Here is a 23,783-nt window from a genome sequence, read left to right as displayed (position 1 = left end):
CTTGTCTTTAAAAGTTTTGGTTCAATATACTTACCTGTGTTGATCAAAAATAGCCTTAAACCTATACACTTTTTTTTTTTAGTTAGTAACTTTCAGGAGGGTGTACTCATTTTTGCAACATAAAATTGTACCACTTTGATAAGAAAATCCTATTTTGCTGAATAATTTTGGCATTCTTCTTTGGTAATTGATCAAGCAGGCTTGTTGGAACATTACATCTCCAAAGAACCCTAACATGTCTTCTAAGTAAAGGGTAATTGCTGAATTTGTTACGTTTTAGTACTCATTTACTCATTTATGCTGTGCACTATATATATATATATATATATATATATATATATATATATATATATATATATATACAACACACACACACATACAGTATATATTTTGAAATATTTACATGAATTTACACAGTACACACATATATATTATGTAAACAAAAACTTTTATTTTGGATGCGATTAATCGCGATTAATCGTTTGACAGCACTTAACTGACAATTAGTTTAATAACCTAAAATTGATATATAAAATCTAAATATAAAATAAAATAAAATTCTAAATATTAATAAATACTAATACATTTTTGTTAATTGAAATTGAGCTGACATAAAATATAAGTATTAAATAAAAAAAACTAGAATTACGTTAAAATTAAAAATGTTTCCCTAGCGAGTAACCAAAATAAAATAAGTACTAAAATGATTTAAACTGTAAAATAAAAACTACTACTACTGACTACAGCTTAGACTAAAATAAAATGAAAACTGAAATTCTAAAATAATAAGCTATTTCAAAATATTAAATACTGTAATAGTATATAAATAAAGACTAAACAGACCAATAGTGATCACAGTTACTGAACACATTATTGTATAGTATTGGATACTTCTTGCTGCACATACTAGTGATGGGGTGAATTGAGCAAAAAAAAATGATTAGAAATATTTTTGTATGTACACCTTTATTATTATTTATTTGTAAAAAAAAAAATTTTGATTTTGTTCCTTGTATTTTTGTTTTGGTCACTTATAGGTGCTGTAAGCGATGTTAGATGTTCTGGAACTTTCACCAGACTTATGCATCCTTTTTCTACAACCCATATTCTACAACTCATTTCTGTACATAGAGATACAGAATAGAACAGGAGAGCAGTATAGAATCTCCTATAGAACAGGAGAGCAGCAGCATGTCATCTCAGTGTTGTTAAAATGGGTTAAAAAGTAGCAAAATAGCACTCCGAACAAACAAAATGAAAATTGAATTTGATTCTGTAATTGTGGACCCAGCCCTCAAATGTAACTGTATACGGAGCTGTGAAATCGACCCGGTTTCTCAGGAGGTTTTCTGCCTTTATAAGTCTGCAATCTCAGCACTTTGTTTGTCTCTCTTTCAGGAGGTGGAGAATTTGTTTGTGGTCCTCTCTGCGCTGCTGCACTTGGGAGATGTGCGCTTCACCGCCCTGACAGATGCTGACACTGCGTTTGTGTCTGACTTACAGCTGCTAGATAGAGGTCAGTCGTGCAGCTGCACCACGAGGCCAGCAGGGGCCGATCTGCTCCACCGGGAGGCCTGAAGGATAGATTGGGAAAGTGGGCGGGTGACTACGCAACAAGAACTGTGTCACACACCATCCTGGGTTGTTTACATCAGTTCTACCGTGGCCTAATAGCAGACTCACTCACGCAATGGAAAACGCTCTCTGCCACTCTAATAAACACACATACACACTCTGTCTTACAATTTTGTACTAATCGCCCTTTTTTAGCCACACGCATGGACAGGGTCACCTGTTTCCTTAAGCCCTGCAGAGTAGCAGGGCGGAACAGAACGGCCACTCACGACACACATAATACTGAGCCTGGGTAAACAAGTGACGTCAGCATGCGCAAATACACAAACCGATACATTCACATCCGTATGAGGTTCCAGTCGTTGTGGATACGTGAGATCACATATAAACAAGCCCTATTATACTCTAATGGGTACACTCCACCCAAACACACTCATTCACAGAAATGACAGGACACTAGGTGCCGAATGCAAACAGTAATATAAGTGCATAATAGGAAGTAAATGGGAGGCCTGGAGTTGAAAGCTGGACCGTGTACGTGTTACAGCATGTTATGTTGACTCTGACATCTGATTGGATGAGCCACGTTCAAAGCCTTTGGTCAGTGTGCCGTTTGCACATGCGATATTTGTGATTGTAATTATTTATAAGTATATATATATATATATATATATATATATATATATATATACAACACACACACACATACAGTATATATTTTGAAATATTTACATGAATTTACACAGTACACACATATATATTATGTAAACAAAAACTTTTATTTTGGATGCGATTAATCGCGATTAATCGTTTGACAGCACTTAACTGACAATTAGTTTAATAACCTAAAATTGATATATAAAATCTAAATATAAAATAAAATAAAATTCTAAATATTAATAAATACTAATACATTTTTGTTAATTGAAATTGAGCTGACATAAAATATAAGTATTAAATAAAAAAAACTAGAATTACGTTAAAATTAAAAATGTTTCCCTAGCGAGTAACCAAAATAAAATAAGTACTAAAATGATTTAAACTGTAAAATAAAAACTACTACTACTGACTACAGCTTAGACTAAAATAAAATGAAAACTGAAATTCTAAAATAATAAGCTATTTCAAAATATTAAATACTGTAATAGTATATAAATAAAGACTAAACAGACCAATAGTGATCACAGTTACTGAACACATTATTGTATAGTATTGGATACTTCTTGCTGCACATACTAGTGATGGGGTGAATTGAGCAAAAAAAAAATGATTAGAAATATTTTTGTATGTACACCTTTATTATTATTTATTTGTAAAAAAAAAAATGTTGATTTTGTTCCTTGTATTTTTGTTTTGGTCACTTATAGGTGCTGTAAGCGATGTTAGATGTTCTGGAACTTTCACCAGACTTATGCATCCTTTTTCTACAACCCATATTCTACAACTCATTTCTGTACATAGAGATACAGAATAGAACAGGAGAGCAGTATAGAATCTCCTATAGAACAGGAGAGCAGCAGCATGTCATCTCAGTGTTGTTAAAATGGGTTAAAAAGTAGCAAAATAGCACTCCGAACAAACAAAATGAAAATTGAATTTGATTCTGTAATTGTGGACCCAGCCCTCAAATGTAACTGTATACGGAGCTGTGAAATCGACCCGGTTTCTCAGGAGGTTTTCTGCCTTTATAAGTCTGCAATCTCAGCACTTTGTTTGTCTCTCTTTCAGGAGGTGGAGAATTTGTTTGTGGTCCTCTCTGCGCTGCTGCACTTGGGAGATGTGCGCTTCACCGCCCTGACAGATGCTGACACTGCGTTTGTGTCTGACTTACAGCTGCTAGATAGAGGTCAGTCGTGCAGCTGCACCACGAGGCCAGCAGGGGCCGATCTGCTCCACCGGGAGGCCTGAAGGATAGATTGGGAAAGTGGGCGGGTGACTACGCAACAAGAACTGTGTCACACACCATCCTGGGTTGTTTACATCAGTTCTACCGTGGCCTAATAGCAGACTCACTCACGCAATGGAAAACGCTCTCTGCCACTCTAATAAACACACATACACACTCTGTCTTACAATTTTGTACTAATCGCCCTTTTTTAGCCACACGCATGGACAGGGTCACCTGTTTCCTTAAGCCCTGCAGAGTAGCAGGGCGGAACAGAATGGCCACTCACGACACACATAATACTGAGCCTGGGTAAACAAGTGACGTCAGCATGCGCAAATACACAAACCGATACATTCACATCCGTATGAGGTTCCAGTCGTTGTGGATACGTGAGATCACATATAAACAAGCCCTATTATACTCTAATGGGTACACTCCACCCAAACACACTCATTCACAGAAATGACAGGACACTAGGTGCCGAATGCAAACAGTAATATAAGTGCATAATAGGAAGTAAATGGGAGGCCTGGAGTTGAAAGCTGGACCGTGTACGTGTTACAGCATGTTATGTTGACTCTGACATCTGATTGGATGAGCCACGTTCAAAGCCTTTGGTCAGTGTGCCGTTTGCACATGCGATATTTGTGATTGTAATTATTTATAAGAATTAATATACAGCACCATAAAAATATTTGGGGTCTTTTTTTTTTGAAAGAAGTCTCTTATGGTCACCTAGGCTGAATTTATTTGATCCAAAATACAGTGAAAACAGTAATATTGTATAATATTACAAATTAAAATAACTGTTTTCTGTTTGAATATATTGTAAAATGTAATTTATTCCTGTAATGTAAAGCTGACTTTTCAGGAGCCATGACTCTGTTCAAGAAACATTTATTATTATTTTATTTTGTTGTTATGTGTTATTATTGTTTTTATTATTATCTTATATTATTATATGCTGAAAACAGTTGTTATGCTTAATATTTTTGTGGAAACAGTGATTATATTTTACAAAATTACTGATTTTTTTTTTCAATGGTAGTGTAATAATTGTAAATAATTAAAAATACAAATTAAAATATAATTTATTATAATATAATTTAATTAAAATAAGAGGCAAGAAATTGCTGTGATGTGGATGCAATGCCTGTCATAAATTAAAACCATACGATAAAGGTAAATAATTTCTGTTGGATTCAGTGCATAATTCAGATTTTTCACAAAATTCACAAAAGGCACATTGTATATGCCCCCCCCCCTCCAAAATGGCACACCAGACGGGTGCTTCTGAACTGATTTTTATTTAAATAAGTGCAATATTTTTATTAAATTTTTTAATGAATTCAAATGTGGCTAATCCAGTCAGAATTTAGATTTGTAACTGGTTGTAATCATATAAATGTGTCTGAATTATTATAATTTTTTTTTCTGTAGTGGCTGGGATGTTGCAGGTGAGCTCTGAGGATCTCGGCTCTGCCCTCACCTCTGATGTGCAGTGTTTCAAAGGTACAACCTTCAGTTTGCACGTATGTCACGTATCAGCATCAATCAACACACAGACTAATCGCTGTCAATTAAAGTCATCTTGTTTACCATAACACCGTACATGGAGTAAATCTCACTGCCGGGAGGCCTGCTGACACCGATCATTGAGATGTACTGGCCTTTGTCCAGTCACAAACTCATCAATGAAAGCGGCCTCAAGCGTTCGGCCTTAGATCGTGTTACTGGCGAGCACAATTTGGCTCAATTTGACTCAATTGGATAACTGCCTTCTCATTCAAAATACACAGACATAAACACGCAGGTCTTTTGCAAAGTCTAGACTGTGTGCATGTTGTGCCATTATATAACAAGTGTAGAGTGTGTATGAATCCCATGATGTCTGGATGTTAATCTAATTCAGCTGTCGAGGACACGCCGACCTATTGCCGAAAATTACAAGCACACTTGGCATTGTCTTGTGTCTGTCTGTGATTTCTCTCTCTCTCCGTCTCCTTCGCTTTGTCATGCATCCATGCCTCTCTTTTAAAGGGATAGTTCACCCAAAAAAACTAAACGGTGTCATCATTTACTCTCCAAAAAAATGTCAGAAAATACACTGAAGTAATATAAAACTGGTCCATATCACTTGTGCACTATTTCCCAAGTCTTCTGAATCTACAAAATACACAGACATAAACACGCAGGTCTTTTGCAAAGTCTAGACTGTGTGCATGTTGTGCCATTATATAACAAGTGTAGAGTGTGTATGAATCCCATGATGTCTGGATGTTAATCTAATTCAGCTGTCGAGGACACGCCGACCTATTGCCGAAAATTACAAGCACACTTGGCATTGTCTTGTGTCTGTCTGTGATTTCTCTCTCTCTCCGTCTCCTTCGCTTTGTCATGCATCCATGCCTCTCTTTTAAAGGGATAGTTCACCCAAAAAAAACTAAATGGTGTCATCATTTACTCTCCAAAAAAATGTCAGAAAATACACTGAAGTAATATAAAACTGGTCCATATCACTTGTGCACTATTTCCCAAGTCTTCTGAATCTATATGTTAGCTTTGAATGATGAAAATATCAATATTCCAATGCTCTTATTATCTTAAAATCTGAAAATAAGTCCCATTTCCATTCAAATCTTTTTAGTGAATTGATTGGTTTAATTTGTAAAAATGGTCTGAATGATTGGTTCTTAAATATTCGTGATCTGGTTTATGACTCAATGATCTGAAGGGAAGAATATCAGTGGATAAAATGTAAATTTTGCTTTTATCATACTTTAATAGTGCTTGGTGAGCTTTCTGAAACTTGAAAACGTGAACCCTTTCAGAATTTTAAGGAAAAGAGCAAGCAGTATGTTCTTATGGAAGCCCGTTTCCGCCACTGAATAAAAAATAAAACAAGGTAATTGCGACTTTTTATCTCACAATTCTGACTTTTTTTCTTGGAATTGCGAGTTCATATCTTACAATTCTGACTTTAACACACAATTGCGAGTTATAAAGTCAAAATCCCATGATATAAACTTGCAATTGCGAGTTATAAAGTCAAAATTGCCAGTTATAAAGTTAGAATTGTGAGATATAAAGTCGCAATTCTGAGTTTTTTTTCTCGCTATTGAGTTTATATCTCGCAATTCTGACTTTCTTTTTTTCTCACAATTGCGAGATATGAACTCGACTTATTTTCTCAGAATTGCGCGTTTATAACTTTTATAACTCTATATAATTTTGACTTTTTAACTCTCAATTGCGTGCTATAAAGTCAGAATTGCGAAAACTGGTCCATATCACTTGTGCACTATTTCCCAAGTCTTCTGAATCTACATGTTAGCTTTGAATGATGAAAATATCAATATTCCAATGCTCTTATTATCTTAAAATCTGAAAATAAGTCCCATTTCCATTCAAATCTTTTTAGTGAATTGATTGGTTTAATTTGTAAAAATGGTCTGAATGATTGGTTCTTAAATATTCGTGATCTGGTTTATGACTCAATGATCTGAAGGGAAGAATATTAGTGGATAAAATGTAAATTTTGCTTTAATAGTGCTTGGTGAGCTTTCTGAAACTTGAAAACGTGAACCCTTTCAGAATTTTAAGGAAAAGAGCAAGCAGTATGTTCTTATGGAAGCCCGTTTCCGCCACTGAATAAAAAATAAAACAAGGTAATTGCGACTTTTTATCTCACAATTCTGACTTTTTTTCTTGGAATTGCGAGTTCATATCTTACAATTCTGACTTTAACACACAATTGCGAGTTATAAAGTCAAAATCCCATGATATAAACTTGCAATTGCGAGTTATAAAGTCAAAATTGCCAGTTATAAAGTTAGAATTGTGAGATATAAAGTCGCAATTCTGAGTTTTTTTTTCTCGCTATTGACACATTAAAAGCGTCAAAGCCACATTTAGTGTTTGAACTTTGTGATAAAATGGACAGAGTTTGAGAGCTGAGACTTTTTGTTTCGGAAGTTCGGAAGATATAGGGTACCAACTTGTAAGTTAAATAGGTATAAATTCTCGTTAATTCCATTATCAGTTGTTTTATTGAATAATAGGAAATAGGGTTTGTAGGAAATGTGTGGATACTGTGAAATGTATTTTGTGCATGTAAGTGGAATATTAATGTTGTTTATTTATTTATTTTGTGTAACTTTGTAAGTTAATCTGCTCTCTTGATTGCTCAAGCCAAATTTCTCCTTATGGAGACGATGAAGACAGAAATTAAATGAATGAAGTTTGGTGAATAGATAAACCTTAGACCTGGCAACCCTGACTTGAACTTTGTGTGATTCATAGTGTCAAAGAAAACCTACATTAGCGGAGCTATTTTTTCTTTTTTTTTGTTTTTTTTTTAAGTGACGTGCTAATTTAATACCACTCAATTCTACACATTGAGTTTATATCTCGCAATTCTGACTTTCTTTTTTTCTCACAATTGCGAGATATGAACTCGACTTATTTTCTCAGAATTGCGCGTTTATAACTTTTATAACTCTATATAATTTTGACTTTTTAACTCTCAATTGCGTGCTATAAAGTCAGAATTGCGAGTTTATATCACACAATTCTGAGAATTGTGAGATAAAAAGTCACAATTACCTGGTTTTATTTTTTATTTTTGTGGCGGAAACGGGCTTCCATATGTTCTTTCTTCAAGGGAACACAAAAGAAGTAATTTCAAGTAAGTCAGACAGCTTTGGGAAGACATGAAGGAGAATAAATGTTGTTAAAATTTTTGGATGAACTAGTCTAGTGATGATTTGTTGTTTTGGTTATTGTATTTCATAAACAAGTAAACAATTCAGAAAGAAATGGCATCCTTACAATGCCACACGTGTTTAGTAGTGTAATATATGCAGAGGATGAATTCAACTCTAATATGCGACAATCACAGGGCACTGATCGACGGTCAGACTTTGGCAGTGTGTGCATCTGGATGTTGAATGGCATAGCGAATGTGGTGATTCAGTGTCTGACATAATCAAAGGTCACATCATTGGAGTCCTCCGCATTAGCATGTGCCGTGTCCCTTCAGCCAGCACCACCAACAATGGGCCGCTTGTTTTTCAGCCTCCCACGTGCGGCGTATATCAGTCAAAATGTGACACACTGTCTCCAGTTTGTTTTCCTCTTTGCTCTGTGCCCCTGTTGTTTTGAGCCGTCACTGGTTGTTTGGATGTTTTTTACTGAAAGGATTTAGTTGCTGATCCTGCTATGGTTCCTGGTTAATGCTGGTTCGGTGACGGTTTATTGATGGGACAGCAAAACAACCAGCATGGTTGACCTTGCTAGATAAAGTAATAATTTACCGCAAAAATGAAAATGCTCAACTTCTTCTGATGGAATCAAACTTGTATGACTTACTTTCATCTCTGGAACACAAAGTTCTTTAGGAGAGTATTCATTCTGCTCTTCCCATATCCCAAAATGGATTGTGACCATGGCTGCTGAGCTTTAACAATTCTAAAGTTATGATATACCATTAGAGTAATCAAACAAATAGACAGACACATACATGTATACTAGGGATGCAATGATACTACATTTCTCTGCTGGTACTGATTCGATTCGATATTGATTAATCAGACATCTGCTGATAGGGATAGTAAATCTCTCTATTAATGCTATAAACTATACATAGTATATTACTATAATATTAGAGGTTCAAATTAACAACAAAGCTCAAACTATTATACTCCGCTGTTATTTTCAGATATGATAATCAGACTGAAATAAAAACCGACATGGTTGTATTCAGCTCAAGGTAATTTTCATAAAAACCTGTCTTCATGTCAGATGTATTCAAACATGCATGTATAACTAACAGTAAACAAGCTTTCTTCTAGTGTTATTTTAGCTATCTAGCAAACTGTGAACACTGAAAATAACTTTCCTGAGGTAAACGTGACGTTGTTCACATGCTCTCTTACTGACACGTTTTATCAGTGCTGCCACTTAAATTACATCGATCTATCAAACCACATTAAAAGCGTCAAAGCCACATTTAGTGTTTGAACTTTGTGATAAAATGGACAGAGTTTGAGAGCTGAGACTTTTTGTTTCGGAAGTTCGGAAGATATAGGGTACCAACTTGTAAGTTAAATAGGTATAAATTCTCGTTAATTCCATTATCAGTTGTTTTATTGAATAATAGGAAATAGGGTTTGTAGGAAATGTGTGGATACTGTGAAATGTATTTTGTGCATGTAAGTGGAATATTAATGTTGTTTATTTATTTATTTTGTGTAACTTTGTAAGTTAATCTGCTCTCTTGACTGCTCAAGCCAAATTTCTCCTTATGGAGACGATGAAGACAGAAATTAAATGAATGAAGTTTGGTGAATAGATAAACCTTAGACCTGGCAACCCTGACTTGAACTTTGTGTGATTCATAGTGTCAAAGAAAACCTACATTAGCGGAGCTATTTTTTCTTTTTTTTTGTTTTTTTTTTAAGTGACGTGCTAATTTAATACCACTCAATTCTACACAAGAAACATTTTCTTTACACACAGTACGCCCCCTTTTGATAGACAGGATATGCCACTGTCATCTATTTACAAAAGGTAAAAGGTCTGATGTGTGATCAATAACTGGCCAAAGCAGGCTTGACCTGTTGTGTCCTGGTCAGCAGTTCAGTGCAATAGGCTAATGTTTATTGATGTGTATATGAGAATGTTTATTATGGGTCTTTGAGGGCATGATCATTTCCACCAGGATGGTCACACCAGCACACACTATTATAAAATACAGTCGCTTATTGTGACTTAAAACTGAGCTTTGGTATGTATTTTGTGTAGCTGTCTGTCATAATTTTGTTTACAAATAATGTGTATTTTTCACTATGAATCGTTTAAGGTGAAATTATCAAAAAATTGTTTATTTATTTTGACAGCTGGTCCATGTTAGAGAATGTTCTGACATGTCAGACAGCTTAAACACTTCCAGTGATGTCGGGTGTTACTGGTGTAGACAGAGTGTAACAGTAAATTAAGACAGAATTGTCTTGACATAACCTTTTGTTTCTTAGAAAAACCTGCATGTCATTTTTTTTTCTCTCTGCTTTTTACACTAGAAAACCTTGCACTTAAGCTATGGTTCAAGACATATATGGTTCTTGTCTGTTTTGACAGAGATCCTGCCTTTGAGATAAGCATCCTGGACATCTTTGGCTTCGAGGAATTCCAGCGCAATGGTTATGAACAGGTAAGGGGAGACAGCACAGATATAATGAGGACAATGATAATTACACTTTTAACATCTGATTGTGACCTTTTGAAAGGGTCTTTCCTACCATTGTAACGTCACACTGAGGCTAACATTCATAGCCCCTTTTCTAAGTGCAGACTATTCAGCTTTTCATGTGACTAAAGAACACCAACTGCTCTTCACCTTTTCATTGTGGATTGTGGGCCTCCTAAACCTGGTCTGGTCTGTACTAGGTTTGATGTGGATATGCCACGGAGCCAGAGACCAGTGGGAATCAAGGCATTGTGCTCATAATCCTGTTTCCCATACAGGGGAAAGCACTGACCTATTCCACAGTATGTTCCTGCCTAGGGCTATGACTTTTTTAGACTTAACGACACACGGGATGTTCTTCTGCTGGGTTTTGTTTTCACCACAAAGGCATTTCATTCTAAACGAGACAGGTGTTTTTTCTGACTCCGCTCATGCTGACTTTATAGCTCTGTTCCAAAACTGAGTGAGCTGGCTGTGTAGACTTTTTTAAGGCATCATAAATGTGCTTCCGATGTGTAGGCCGTTCTAAAACTTAGCCAGGAATGCATTGCATCAAACTCAAAAAATTCAAAGCAGCAGACAATAGAGTGCTGCCAGGTTGCCATAATTTTGTATGCCAATCCAGACGTTAGCATCACCCTGGTTTCCTCGACAATTACCCAATAGGATTTTTCCACTGACTTTTGGATAACTGCAGAAAAGAAGCTTTGTGACAAACAGAAGTCTTTCTAAAATGCGTTGATTTCTACGAAGCCCCTTCTTTCGGAAAGCTCATTGTGCTCTGATTGGCCAGCAGACCCAGTGCGTGGTGATTGGCCGAACATCTCAACCGTGTGTCGGAAATGTAACACCCCTTGACATAAACATATAAAGCAATTATAACGACAGTTAATAATGTAGTTGGTTTCACCATATCAGTTCGAGCCCGAGTCACATTCTGAAAATATAGATGACCAAGCCAGTCGATCCGAACCAACTTTGCAAGTGCGACTTGAGCAGAATGTATCAGAGTGTGGTAAGCTGCATTACCAATTTTTTTTTTCGTTTGAATTTTTATAGACTCTGTTTTAATGGTTAAATTAAATGTTATTATATCGGATCGATGTCTAATTAATTGAAATCATGAAACTTGCAATATTAAACAGCAGTGTATTTTTTACAAATTATTTTAAGGCCCTATGGAATGTTTTATTCTTCTATTTTTACTTTTATTATATTTATATTTTATTTTTTATCAAATTCTGTTTTCCATTAATTTTCTGGATTCCATTGTAATGGTTCCATTAAATATTAATAATCAAAAGCGTCTCTAATGAATTGATTTTAGAAAAAAAACTAATTTATTATTATTTTCTTTTTTTTCTTTTTTTTTCTTTTTTTTAAATTTACGGTGTTGTGTGTTTACATCTTTCTGTTACATAAATTCTGATAAATAATTTTTCTGGTAAATATTGCTTTAAATAATGTTTTAATAATTTTATCATTAGTAGTAGTACTAGCATTACATTTAAGTAATATTTCTGTTATGGTTTCTTCGAGTTAAACTGAACTTTTATTTTGACAGGTTGCTGTAAAGACCTTTAAGTTTCTGTTTGTATATTATATGACTATAGTTTTACTTAAAAGAATGGTACAATGCTCACAAGTGACTCTCAGAGCAGCTCTGGAGATATCTCAACCGTGTGTCGGAAATGTAACACCCCTTGACATAAACATATAAAGCAATTATAACGACAGTTAATAATGTAGTTGGTTTCACCATATCAGTTCGAGCCCGAGTCACATTCTGAAAATATAGATGACCAAGCCAGTCGATCCGAACCAACTTTGCAAGTGCGACTTGAGCAGAATGTATCAGAGTGTGGTAAGCTGCATTACCAATTTTTTTTTTCGTTTGAATTTTTATAGACTCTGTTTTAATGGTTAAATTAAATGTTATTATATCGGATCGATGTCTAATTAATTGAAATCATGAAACTTGCTATATTAAACAGCAGTGTATTTTTTACAAATTATTTTAAGGCCCTATGGAATGTTTTATTCTTCTATTTTTACTTTTATTATATTTATATTTTATTTTTTATCAAATTCTGTTTTCCATTAATTTTCTGGATTCCATTGTAATGGTTCCATTAAATATTAATAATCAAAAGCGTCTCTAATGAATTGATTTTAGAAAAAAAACTAATTTATTATTATTTTCTTTTTTTTCTTTTTTTTTCTTTTTTTTAGAAATACGGTGTTGTGTGTTTACATCTTTCTGTTACATAAATTCTGATAAATAATTTTTCTGGTAAATATTGCTTTAAATAATGTTTTAATAATTTTATCATTAGTAGTAGTACTAGCATTACATTTAAGTAATATTTCTGTTATGGTTTCTTCGAGTTAAACTGAACTTTTATTTTGACAGGTTGCTGTAAAGACCTTTAAGTTTCTGTTTGTATATTATATGACTATAGTTTTACTTAAAAGAATGGTACAATGCTCACAAGTGACTCTCAGAGCAGCTCTGGAGATTGTTCATGTACTCATATATTGAGGTGGCAGAGGCTGAAAACACCGCTTCAGTATGTGTGTAGTAAATGAAAACCACACATCTGCACCATTCATTCACACAGAGACAGGCAGATCATCCAGGATTCATATTTAAATGGTATTTTTGCGGCTTAATATTCACTTTCTATATCATGTTTTGATTTAAGTGGACTGACTGACTTTTAATTTATTCATCCAAAATGTGGCCAATTCCGTGACTTTTGTCTTTATACAGAACATTCTGTTTTCATGACTGGATTCCACGATTCCGTCCGCATTTTCCACATTGTGGAAATCATACATACTTGCAAGCTCTGATTCAGAAGTGCCAAATTGTCCTAGCAAAGTTGGCATGATGACATTTAACGTCCCATGGCATGGGTGGGATATTACTGATGTCGTAGAAATGTGAAAATATCTTGTTAACCAAATACCTTAGTTCAGTCATTTAACCCATTCAATATACCCATTTACTTCAGGACGATGGAACCAGAAATTCTAAAATTAGATCTGATTTACAGGTTTTAGGATGTATGTATACTGTCTTTAGATTATAAAAATGTCTCTGAGTAATAGTTTAAAACTGACTATTAAAACAGCTATTGTTAACTAACATATGAGTTTTCATTTAAATTGGGATACTGCCTTAGAAGACAGTTTCTAGGTTTTTGTACAAAGCTTATATGTTTGACTCTAGATACGTCCCAGAGAGGTCAGCTGAGGCTAAACTGGGTGACAATTCAACTTTGTTTGAGTTGTTGTGAAAGCATCAGTGCGTTCTTCACAGTAGCCTGGAGTAGCCTGGAGCCAGACCCAGACCCAGACGCATAGCTGGATGTGCCATATACATTATATACATTCATTTTTCCCCCCAAAGTCTGAAGAGCAGCATGAAGTAAAGCAGCTGCTGTCGAGACCCCGAGTTGTGTTATTTTAGTGCTTTCGAGAGAGACAAATGTCCGTCTGAAGGCTAAGACGCCACATGTACTGCCGCCCCCTGCCCAGAATCCTCAGTAGCCACATCTACTGTGCGAGCTGTGTTTTTGTACAGGACAAGATGAGGTTGACGGGTTGGGTTGGGGGGGTTCTCCTCAGATGAACCCTTGGCACCAGACACAAAGGAGACTCTGTGCAGAGTCGGGTTTGACACATGAACCATTGGCCTGGATTTGGCACCAACCATTGTCATTGTTGTCATAGACTCTATAGGGAGGATGCATAAGGGCCACTGTTGAGTAATGGTTCGTATATGAGCTGGTCATCTACTTCCAACTGCTAAACCAGGTGGGGATCTACATGGGAACTCCTGATGGAAAAAATTGTTTAAACCAGCCTGAGTTGATTTGCTGGTTCTGTCTGGTTTTGCTTGATGGCCAGCTGGTCATGACTAGCAAACCAGCGTAGGCCATAACAGGTCTAGCCATGTGACCAAAAGCCCACACTCTTATTGGTTCATCAGATTTACGCACAGTGCTGAACAGGCACATTAACAGCCATTCATCCGAATTAAAATGTCTTTCGCATCAAATTTTCAAACTGAACATTCGTCTTGGTGTGAACATACCTTTAAACCAGTATTTATGTTAATAGCTAATAAATGCCAAGTTGAATACGGCAGACATTTTGTGCAAGGATATTTTTAAAGGTCTGTCCCCATCAGTCAAGACGAGGGCCTTTATTTGTGTGTGGATCTGTTCTTTCTGTGACAGATAGTCATCTGGACAACTGTTGAGAGGTAGGCAGGTAGGAAGGAGTGTGTGTCTGTGTCTGTATGCGTGCCATTCCTGGATGTCTTCCTTGACAGTGTTGGACAAGGTGTAAATCAGGATTGGTGCTAGAAAGAGATAAGTGCTTACCCACAGTCCCCTGGGAGATCTCCTTGTGATGGTGTATGTGACGGATTGGGAAATGCTTACGAGACACCGAGATACGTACACACCTTTAATCCACATGTGAAAGAAGATTTACGGTCCTTGACCTTTCAAGGTCACAATAATGAGAAAAAAAACTAAATTCGGGGCGAATGACTGTAATTATGGAGCTTGAACGAGGTATTTAATACCCACTTGGGGCGTACCGATGACATTATAAGTATCAATTATCGGAATCGGGTCTGATAGAAATCTGTAAATATACAAATACTCTTGACTAATTTCTTTAAGGTTTTCTATACATCCAATTACAGAAACTAATACACCACTATTCTGGGTTTTTTCCCCATACTAGGGGTGTCACAATATAACAGAATTTACTATAAGTTATTGATAATAAGGCAATAACATTTTGGTTGACGCATTTCAACATAGAAGTTTGCAGTATTGCAGCTTAATGCTAGATGCCACCCACGATTAAAAGGGAAAAAAACATAGAAGACACTGTTTGTTGATACTACTGCTGAGTAAAATCAGATCAGACGACAGGCGAAAGCGAGATACTCTACGTGCACCCATGAAAATGTAACTTGCCATTTTTGATTGTTGTCTCCAAAAACTCCCGTTCTGGTGTGCAAAATTTTCTCAGTTGCATGTAGAACATGATATGTTAGGGGCCGTTCACTTGGGTTGGGCCGATAGACGATGCCATCGTCCATCACCGATGTGCTGACAGACATCACGATGTTGAGCCGGCATTGTGATCCATACCCCCCGCAATCTGCCACATCCCAACTCCGTGTTCTGAAAGGAAATTAAGTGTACTACGGAACCCCAAAAGGGAATAAATAGCCTACGAGATGGGAGGATAAATAAAAAAATTAAATACTTTCTCTTGCAATTATATCGTTGGGTAATTATACTTTAGATAAATTGCGGCCATCAGGGAGCTGCTACTAATATGCAGGGCATTGGAACCGCTTTCGAATGCGCGCGCTCATTTTTTTTTTCTTTCACTTTTGAGATTTCTCGTCTTTTGCACCATCTCGCACATGAGAGGCACATTTTTAAACCACTGTGTCAAATTAAAACAAATTAAACTTTTCCATGCAATGCTGCTTACCAATGTCGGTTCCAAAACACTGGACCAATCAGAAGACCCCGGAGCCGGGGCAAGTGTTGCAAGCTTTTGTTTACCATAGCAAGATTCATGGCAGCTGCTTTATTTGATGCCAACCTGGCGGAGGCGGCACTCATAAGATTTTTATTTTGCAAATTCAAAGTCCAGTGCGATATATTTTTATATACAAAAATAGCAACTATCTATTCTGCTTTTTGGCTATTTTCTGTTATTTCCGCTATTACATCACGTCTCAAAAGCACATCTCTAGACCCTCACCATTCCTGAGTGCTGCTTCTCACGATTTTGGACACAAAAAAGCATTATGTTTGAACAGCCCCTTAGACACCCCAATGTGCAGAAAATGGCGATCAACAGTATGTTTTTTTTTTTTTTTGTATGCTTTTGTAAAGTTAATGTTGCAAACTCTCCGCCTCCCTACACTTATGTGATTTATAAAGACAATGTTGTATCATCTCTGGGTAAGCGTTGTTTTGCATTAAGATGTGGGGCCTTAATGTTTCTTTCAGAATGGCTCCAAACTCTAGAGTCCCACATTTGAGATCTTTTCTCCATGGATAGACTTTTTTTTTGCTCAGTGCTCTGGAATTCTCCCCTTTTTTCCTCCAAGCTCTTCATCTCAGCTCTGATCTTTTTCTCTCATGATGTGTGCTGAATTGTGTCAGCACTTGGGCAGTCTTCCCTATGACATCCTGTAGTGCTGTGAAACCTCATGCTGAGAAGTTGATGAGGTGCACCCAGCTTTTATAATATGCTTGTTTTCTTTCCTCTCCATTGCTTCCACTGTTGCCGTCTGTACTTCATCCAGTGCGTGTTGCCACATTAAACTTGGAAGACGCCTGTGTTGATACAACCGTGCCGTATACTTCTCTTCGATGGACTTAGCTTTTAATCAAACAGCTCCATCATATACTGCATGACCTAAGCGCTTCTGAGAAACCAACAGCTAGATGGTGTGAAGTTGAATTATTTTGTTTGGGAAAAAGCCATCTACTCTTTCTACTCCATCCGATATTGTACATTTTGTCCACGTGGAAAAGCTTCTACGGTCTCTTGTGTAGTGTTAAGCACTTGGTATACAGTAGTCAACCTTTGAAGTGGATCTAAAAAGTTCATCAAAGTTGTCTTAAAACAAGAATGCATTTTGGATTTAGGTTTTAAGACAACTTTGTTGAAAGGTTTTGATCCACTTCAAATGTTGACTACTGTATACCTTATATGGATTCCCACTGTGGTTCCTGCTTTGGCTTTTTAGAATCCCTTCCATTAGGGATCTTTGTTTTTAACTTTCATCTCAGCAGGATTACGGTGATAAATGATTTAAACGAGTCCAGTAACTGGGCTGTTAGGATGAATTCCTGGAATAAACCTGCTCACTGAAGCGTGTGGAACAGTGAGTGAATAGGTGTGAGGGGTTAACTTTGAATGCTTATTGCAGCCATGTTCGTTAAGAGGTAATTAATATACATGCCAGCTCTTTGTGTGCAGATAAAGCTGCCTGTCATATAGCTATTGTTTTGGAAAATAAGTGGAATGCTGAAAAATACCTCATAAGTGTATGCTTTATTTTGCCTGATAAAACACGTGCTTGATTCCTGAAAAGTCATATGCAGCCCTATAAACATTGTATATAATACTACCTTTTTTGATACAATTATTGTTATATATGTACATGTATGTAATATATACTGTACATTTTTTTTTCTCTTTTTGTAAAATGAAGATCACATTAAAACTGCGTTCATCAGTAATATTTTTTCTGCTTTTCAGATGTTTTTAATGTATAGGTGTTAATATTTTACCCTGTTCCCAGATCCAGATCTTAAAGGGATAGTCCATCTAAAGATGAAAACCCTCAACATGTTCCAAACCTGTATGGGTTTCTTTCTTCTGTTAAACACAAAAGAATATATTTAGAAGAATATCAATAATCAAACAGTTGATGGTAGCCAATCGACTTCCATAGTATGGAACAAAAACTGTGGAAGTGAGTGGCCATCAACTGTTTGATTACCAACATTCTTCAAACTATTTTTTGAAGTTCAACAGAAAAAAAAAAAAAGAAATATACACAAGTTCTGAAGCAACTTAATGGTTAGTAAATGCCATGTAAATGCAGTAAACAAAAAAATCTAAGTAATGCATGAGAAAATGTCCATTAAGCTTCACAATATCTGTGTTCCCTGGGAATTGAACCCATGACTGTGGTGTTGCTAACACCAGATGAGAAGCATCAACTAACTTTATGTATGTATGTATACATGTGTGTATGTGTTAGTTTGTTTGTTTATTATTATTTATTATTTATTTGTTTTTATTTACTTTTTATTTTTATTTATTATTTATTTATGTAAGCAATAAGGTACGAGAGGCCATGCTGTATTGTGAATAAATCACGGCTGAAGGGCATTGTTAGGCATGATGCGAAGCGGAGTGCCTGCGACCCCTTCAGCCGTGATTTATTCACAATATAGCACCGCCTCGAGTACCTTATTGCTTTTATAAAACGGTTACCGCACAATAAAAATATTAAAAACAAAAATGTATGTATTGATGTGTTACTTTTTTGAAGCAAGTTCCTTAAATGCTGTCCTTCCGCTAAAAATAGTTCCTGAGAGCGACAGTAAACGGCAAGAGAATGTTCTGTTGTAACGTGCCTCATCTAATGGAGCTTAAATAAAAACAGAGAATAGGAGCTATTATCATCCGCTGTATCATTTATTGTTTCTCACACACAAGTTACATCTTATCTCTCAGCATGAGAAACCGTCTGTTTTCCGTCTTTTAGTTTAAAACAGATCGATTCGCGGCTCCGCGCGAGTTTGCAAGCGTCATTACAGTGTAAACTGATGGACATACAGAATCATACCTGAAACCGAAGAATACAGTAATATAAAGTAATATACCGTAAATACATATTGGGGGGGGTGGGGAAGGGCGTGGTCTCAAAATTAAAGATGAAAGATGCAACATAACACCAGCAGGGGTCACTCATACTTCATTAAATAAATAAACAGTTAATTTTGCCCAAATACATAATACACCGAACAGTTTTGACTATATTATTGATTGTTTATGTTGCTAAGGGTGTTGCTCAGTGATACACAGAACCGTTAGGTGAAGCGGTCATAGCCGTGCTGTATCGTGAATAAAACACAGCTGCTGACCAATCAGAATCGAGGAATAGAACTAACCGTTTTATCATTTTATTTATTTGTTTGTTTCTTTGTTTTTGCGTAAGTGGTTTTTATCTGTTTCAATGCAAACTGTAATTATAGTAATATAGTACAGTATATTATAATTATTAATAATAGTTTGATTTCCACCACAACAAACAATTGTATTTATTTATTTATTCTTACTTAAAGAAAACAGTGTCAGTGAAGCGCTAGAGATGGAATATAAAACATGTTATGGGTGAGGAAAAGGAAAAAGCAAAGCACATCAGAACAGAAGAATATTTTCACCAAGTGTTGTTTCTAGTAAAGCTGTACATTTGTAAAAAATAATAATAATACAAAAAAATGTAAAAACTGTGGTGGAAATGACTTCTAGAAAACTGACAGAACTACTCTGCATAGCCGCTGTTAGACATTGTTAGGAGACAAAGTATATGGTCTCCTACTCTAAAACTCTACAGGGGCAGACGTGTCCATAGTTAGAGTAACTTGCCCTATATGGCTAAATCAACTATTTATGAGTTTAATGAGAAGCATTGTTCTTGCCCAAAGGTCAACAAAGGTGTACGAACGTAAAAAAATAAACTGATCGATCAGTGTGTCAGTGAAAGTGTATTCTGTTAATAAGTAAAATGTCCCTGTGCTGTGGCTTAACAAAGGCTTTTGTGTTTTCGTGTCTGTAGCTGTGCGTGAACATTGTGAATGAGCGGATCAGGCAGTTCACCGCAGATGTGCTCTTCCAGCAAGAGCAGCAGGAATGTCTGCAGGAGGGGGTTGCCATGGAGACGCTACGCTCCCTCGGCAACCAGACAGCGGTGCTGGACTTCTTCTTCCAGGTATGCAGTCGGAGCGGCTTTCCGAGAGCTGTGGCGGGAGGGAGGGAGAGGAAAGAAGTTGGAAAGCTTTTTTCCCACCCTGAGGCTGTTGACCCTGTACAAGAGCCCCTCTGTTGCCTCTTTAATTGCCGTCTCTTCATTTACTGACTCAATAACGGATGTCCTCGTTGACTGTTTTATAAAGGCTAACACACATCCAGGCGTGTTGAATTCCCTTAGGTGTCGCAAAGATGTGATAAAGCCCATCTTTTAGACTATGACTCTATTAGCCGTTTGTCAAATGTGACCATTTTATGAGTCACAAAATGACTTCTCCCTTTGGTCAAGACCAAGTGACACAGCATTGTACACACAGAGGCATGTTTTCTCTTGCCACACACACATCTGTGCTCGACTTTACTACATATATTATTCTGTGTACATTTGAATGGGTTTTATGACAGTCTGTTTTAGGCTTTCAAACGTCCTTTATAAACAGCCCCACCAAGTCTGCATTTTTTGTTTGTTTGCAACATTGTTTCTTTTGTTCTGTGTGTTTTTTTTTTTTGTTTTTTTTTGGCATACTAGTGCATTTTAATGTCTTGGAGTTTGAAAATTGTATTAAAGATAGAATTATAGAAATAAAAAAGAATTGTAATCATTCTAACAATAGAAATATTGAATTTGCTTGCATAATAAAATATAAAATACTACACAAAATGCTATAATAGAGATTCATACTCATTATGTCATGCCACACGGATGTGTCAACTACAAATCAAATATTTAATGTCAGCTACAAATATTTAAAGGGATAGTTCACCCGAAAATGAAAATGTTCATGTCGTTATAAACCCGTAAGACCTTTGTCTTGACCTTCAGAACACAAATTAAGATATTTTTGATGAGCTTTCTGACCCTGCATAGACCGCAACATTGAATGAGAAGAAATTGTTGAATAAAGTAATTTTTATTTTCTTTGCACACCAAAAGTATTCTCGTAGCTTTATAAAATTACAGTTGAACCACTGATGTCACATGGACTATTTTAACGATGTTCTTACTACCTTTCTGGGCCTTGGACGTGTGTTACTGCCTATGCAGAGTCAGAAAGCTCTCGGATTTCATCAAACATATCTTCATTTGTGTTCTGAAGATGAACAAAGGTCTTACGGGTTTATAACGACATGAGGGTGATTTGATTGACTGATTTTATTGACTGTTGTCCAGCAGGTTTCCTACATAGCCATGTTAGTTTCAAGTTTTCTCACATAATAGCATAATTTAAATAATTTCGTTTTAAGTAGCTGTGTAATATGCTATAAAATATACACTTAGCTGGTTATTATCATAAAACAAACCACTTCTGACTAAAACGAGGGCCTAGTTTACCCAGTTTATTTTGTGGAGTTGACCGTCTTACTGTACATTATTCCTTCCTTATTTTGCAGCTAAAGCCTTCAGTGTAACTGTGTGTGTGTTACAGAAGCCTCAGGGTGTGCTGTGTATCATTGATGAGGAGAGTCAGTCCCTCAGGCCATGTGAAGTCAACCTTTATAAGCGACTGCAGATACAGCTGGATTCCTCCGGTTTGGACGCCGTCTCCCTCACGACCAAGGATGGCAACGGGAACCCCCCACCCAAAGACCAGGGGCCATCGTTTACCGTCACTCACTACACTGGCAAGGTGGGTTACGGGAAACTGCGAGTTCACACATGCACATGCTGAGTTCACGGTCATGTGCTCAGCCAGAGGCTCACACACAAACACAAACCCATAGTCACACATTTCCGAGAAGCCCTCCAGAGAGTCAATGCACTGTCATGCTGAGAGTGAGGGCTATTATGAGCACTGAACTCATGTGTGTTTGTGTGTCCTTATTGCAGGTGACCTATGACCTGACCGGCTCACTGGACAAGAACAAGGATGTTCTTCCCCAAAACATCTCGTTTGTTATGAAAAGTAAGGATTGGGTGTTTTGTGTTCTAGTCATCCTTTATATGGTCAAAAAACTCACCATGGTAACAGTAGTTCCCATTAAAATAGCTTAGTTACTATAGTTATTGTTACTATAATAAAAGAAAAGGAAATTACAGGAGATCACTTATTAATTCACTACCATACAAAAGTTTGGGGTTTGCAAGATATTTAAAAAAAATTTAAAAGGTCTGTCTTTATGCTCACCAAGGCTTCATTTATTTGATAAAAAAAACTGTAAAAACTGTAATATTGTGAAAAACCTTATTACAATTTAAAATAACATTTTTCTATTTTAATTAGTGCTGTCAAATGATCAATCACGATTAATCGCATCCAAAATAAAAGTTTTTGTTTACATAATATATGTGTGTACTGTGTATATTTATTATGTATATATAAATACACATACACACACACACATGCATGTATATATTTAAGAAAAATATGTAACATTTATATATTAAATATATTTATATATGAATATAAATATATACATGTAAATATTTTCAAAATATACGCTGTATGTGTGTGTATTTATATATACATAATAAATATACACAACACACACACATGCATTATGAAAACAAAAACTTTTATTTTGGATGCGATTAATCGTTTGACAGCACTAATTTTAATATATTTTAAAATGAAATTTATTCCTGTGGTGTCATTAGTCCAGTCTTCAGTGTCACATGATCCTTCAGGATTCTTTGATGAATAGAATTTTCAAAATAACATTTATTTGGAAAACAATATATAAAAAATATATAAAAACACCACTCCAAACTTTTAAACGGTAGTGTACATTAATTTTCAGTTAGTAACATTAAAGCTGCAGTCCGTAAGTTTTGCCTCTTTGTCGCCATCTCTGTTTGAAAACCTGGAATTGCAGCTGTGTGCAGAATTATCTAGCTTGCGTGGGTTGTGAGTCGGCACAGCTCCAGCGCGGATGAATCTAATGTTCTGAAGAGTATGTGTGGCAGTCAGTCGCTGCACCAGTGTGGCTATTTACTGTTCTTCGCAATCACAGATTCTAGCCTACGTCTTGGAATATGACCCAAATAAGAATTTTCATCGTATATTGCCATCTGAACAAGTAACAAGTCTGCCACGTTTATTCTGACCAACTGAGGAAAAAGCATTACCATAAATCTCGCTACCAATGGTGATTAAATCTAAAGATCGGTTAGCTCATATCACATCAAACCGTTCAAATTATTATTATTGTTATACTTTATTCTGAAATGATTAATGTTAACAGCATCAGCATTGGTGACTATGAGTATAGTGTGTATTAGCGTGTAGATTTCAATTTCTGTACAGTCTAATCTAATTGTCATACACTTTGAATTTCATATTAAGAAATTCTTTTAACCCAAAAAGCAAATAATTCTCCCTTCGAACAGTTAAAAAAAAAAAAATACAAATCTTTGTAATCCCAGGCTATCTGTAATCAGAAGCACATTTATAACTAGAATATAATTTAATTTCATTCACATGTGTTTCATAAACACATAATCCTTTATGGATTACAATCCGCCATCAAAAT

The 23,783-nt window shown here is 36.0% G+C and overlaps 1 protein-coding gene across 1 annotated transcript in view; it reads left to right on the top strand.

Annotated features, from left to right (window-relative positions):
* Positions 1-23,783, top strand: part of LOC107573573 (unconventional myosin-XVI-like) — a 120,532-nt gene that overhangs the window by 47,118 nt on the left and 49,631 nt on the right. The window contains exons 17-22 of the mRNA XM_016260004.1: positions 1,399-1,516; positions 4,904-4,975; positions 10,543-10,673; positions 20,122-20,274; positions 21,740-21,940; positions 22,141-22,216. Of these exons, the coding sequence (XP_016115490.1) occupies positions 1,399-1,516; positions 4,904-4,975; positions 10,543-10,673; positions 20,122-20,274; positions 21,740-21,940; positions 22,141-22,216 (751 nt within the window). The remainder of the gene's footprint in view (positions 1-1,398; positions 1,517-4,903; positions 4,976-10,542; positions 10,674-20,121; positions 20,275-21,739; positions 21,941-22,140; positions 22,217-23,783) is intronic.

Source organism: Sinocyclocheilus grahami, unplaced genomic scaffold (genome assembly GCF_001515645.1).
Source record: "Sinocyclocheilus grahami isolate Dianchi unplaced genomic scaffold, SAMN03320097.WGS_v1.1 scaffold1979.1, whole genome shotgun sequence".
In the NCBI taxonomy this organism is placed as follows: domain Eukaryota; kingdom Metazoa; phylum Chordata; class Actinopteri; order Cypriniformes; family Cyprinidae; genus Sinocyclocheilus; species Sinocyclocheilus grahami.
This window is presented reverse-complemented; position numbering and strand designations above follow the sequence as displayed.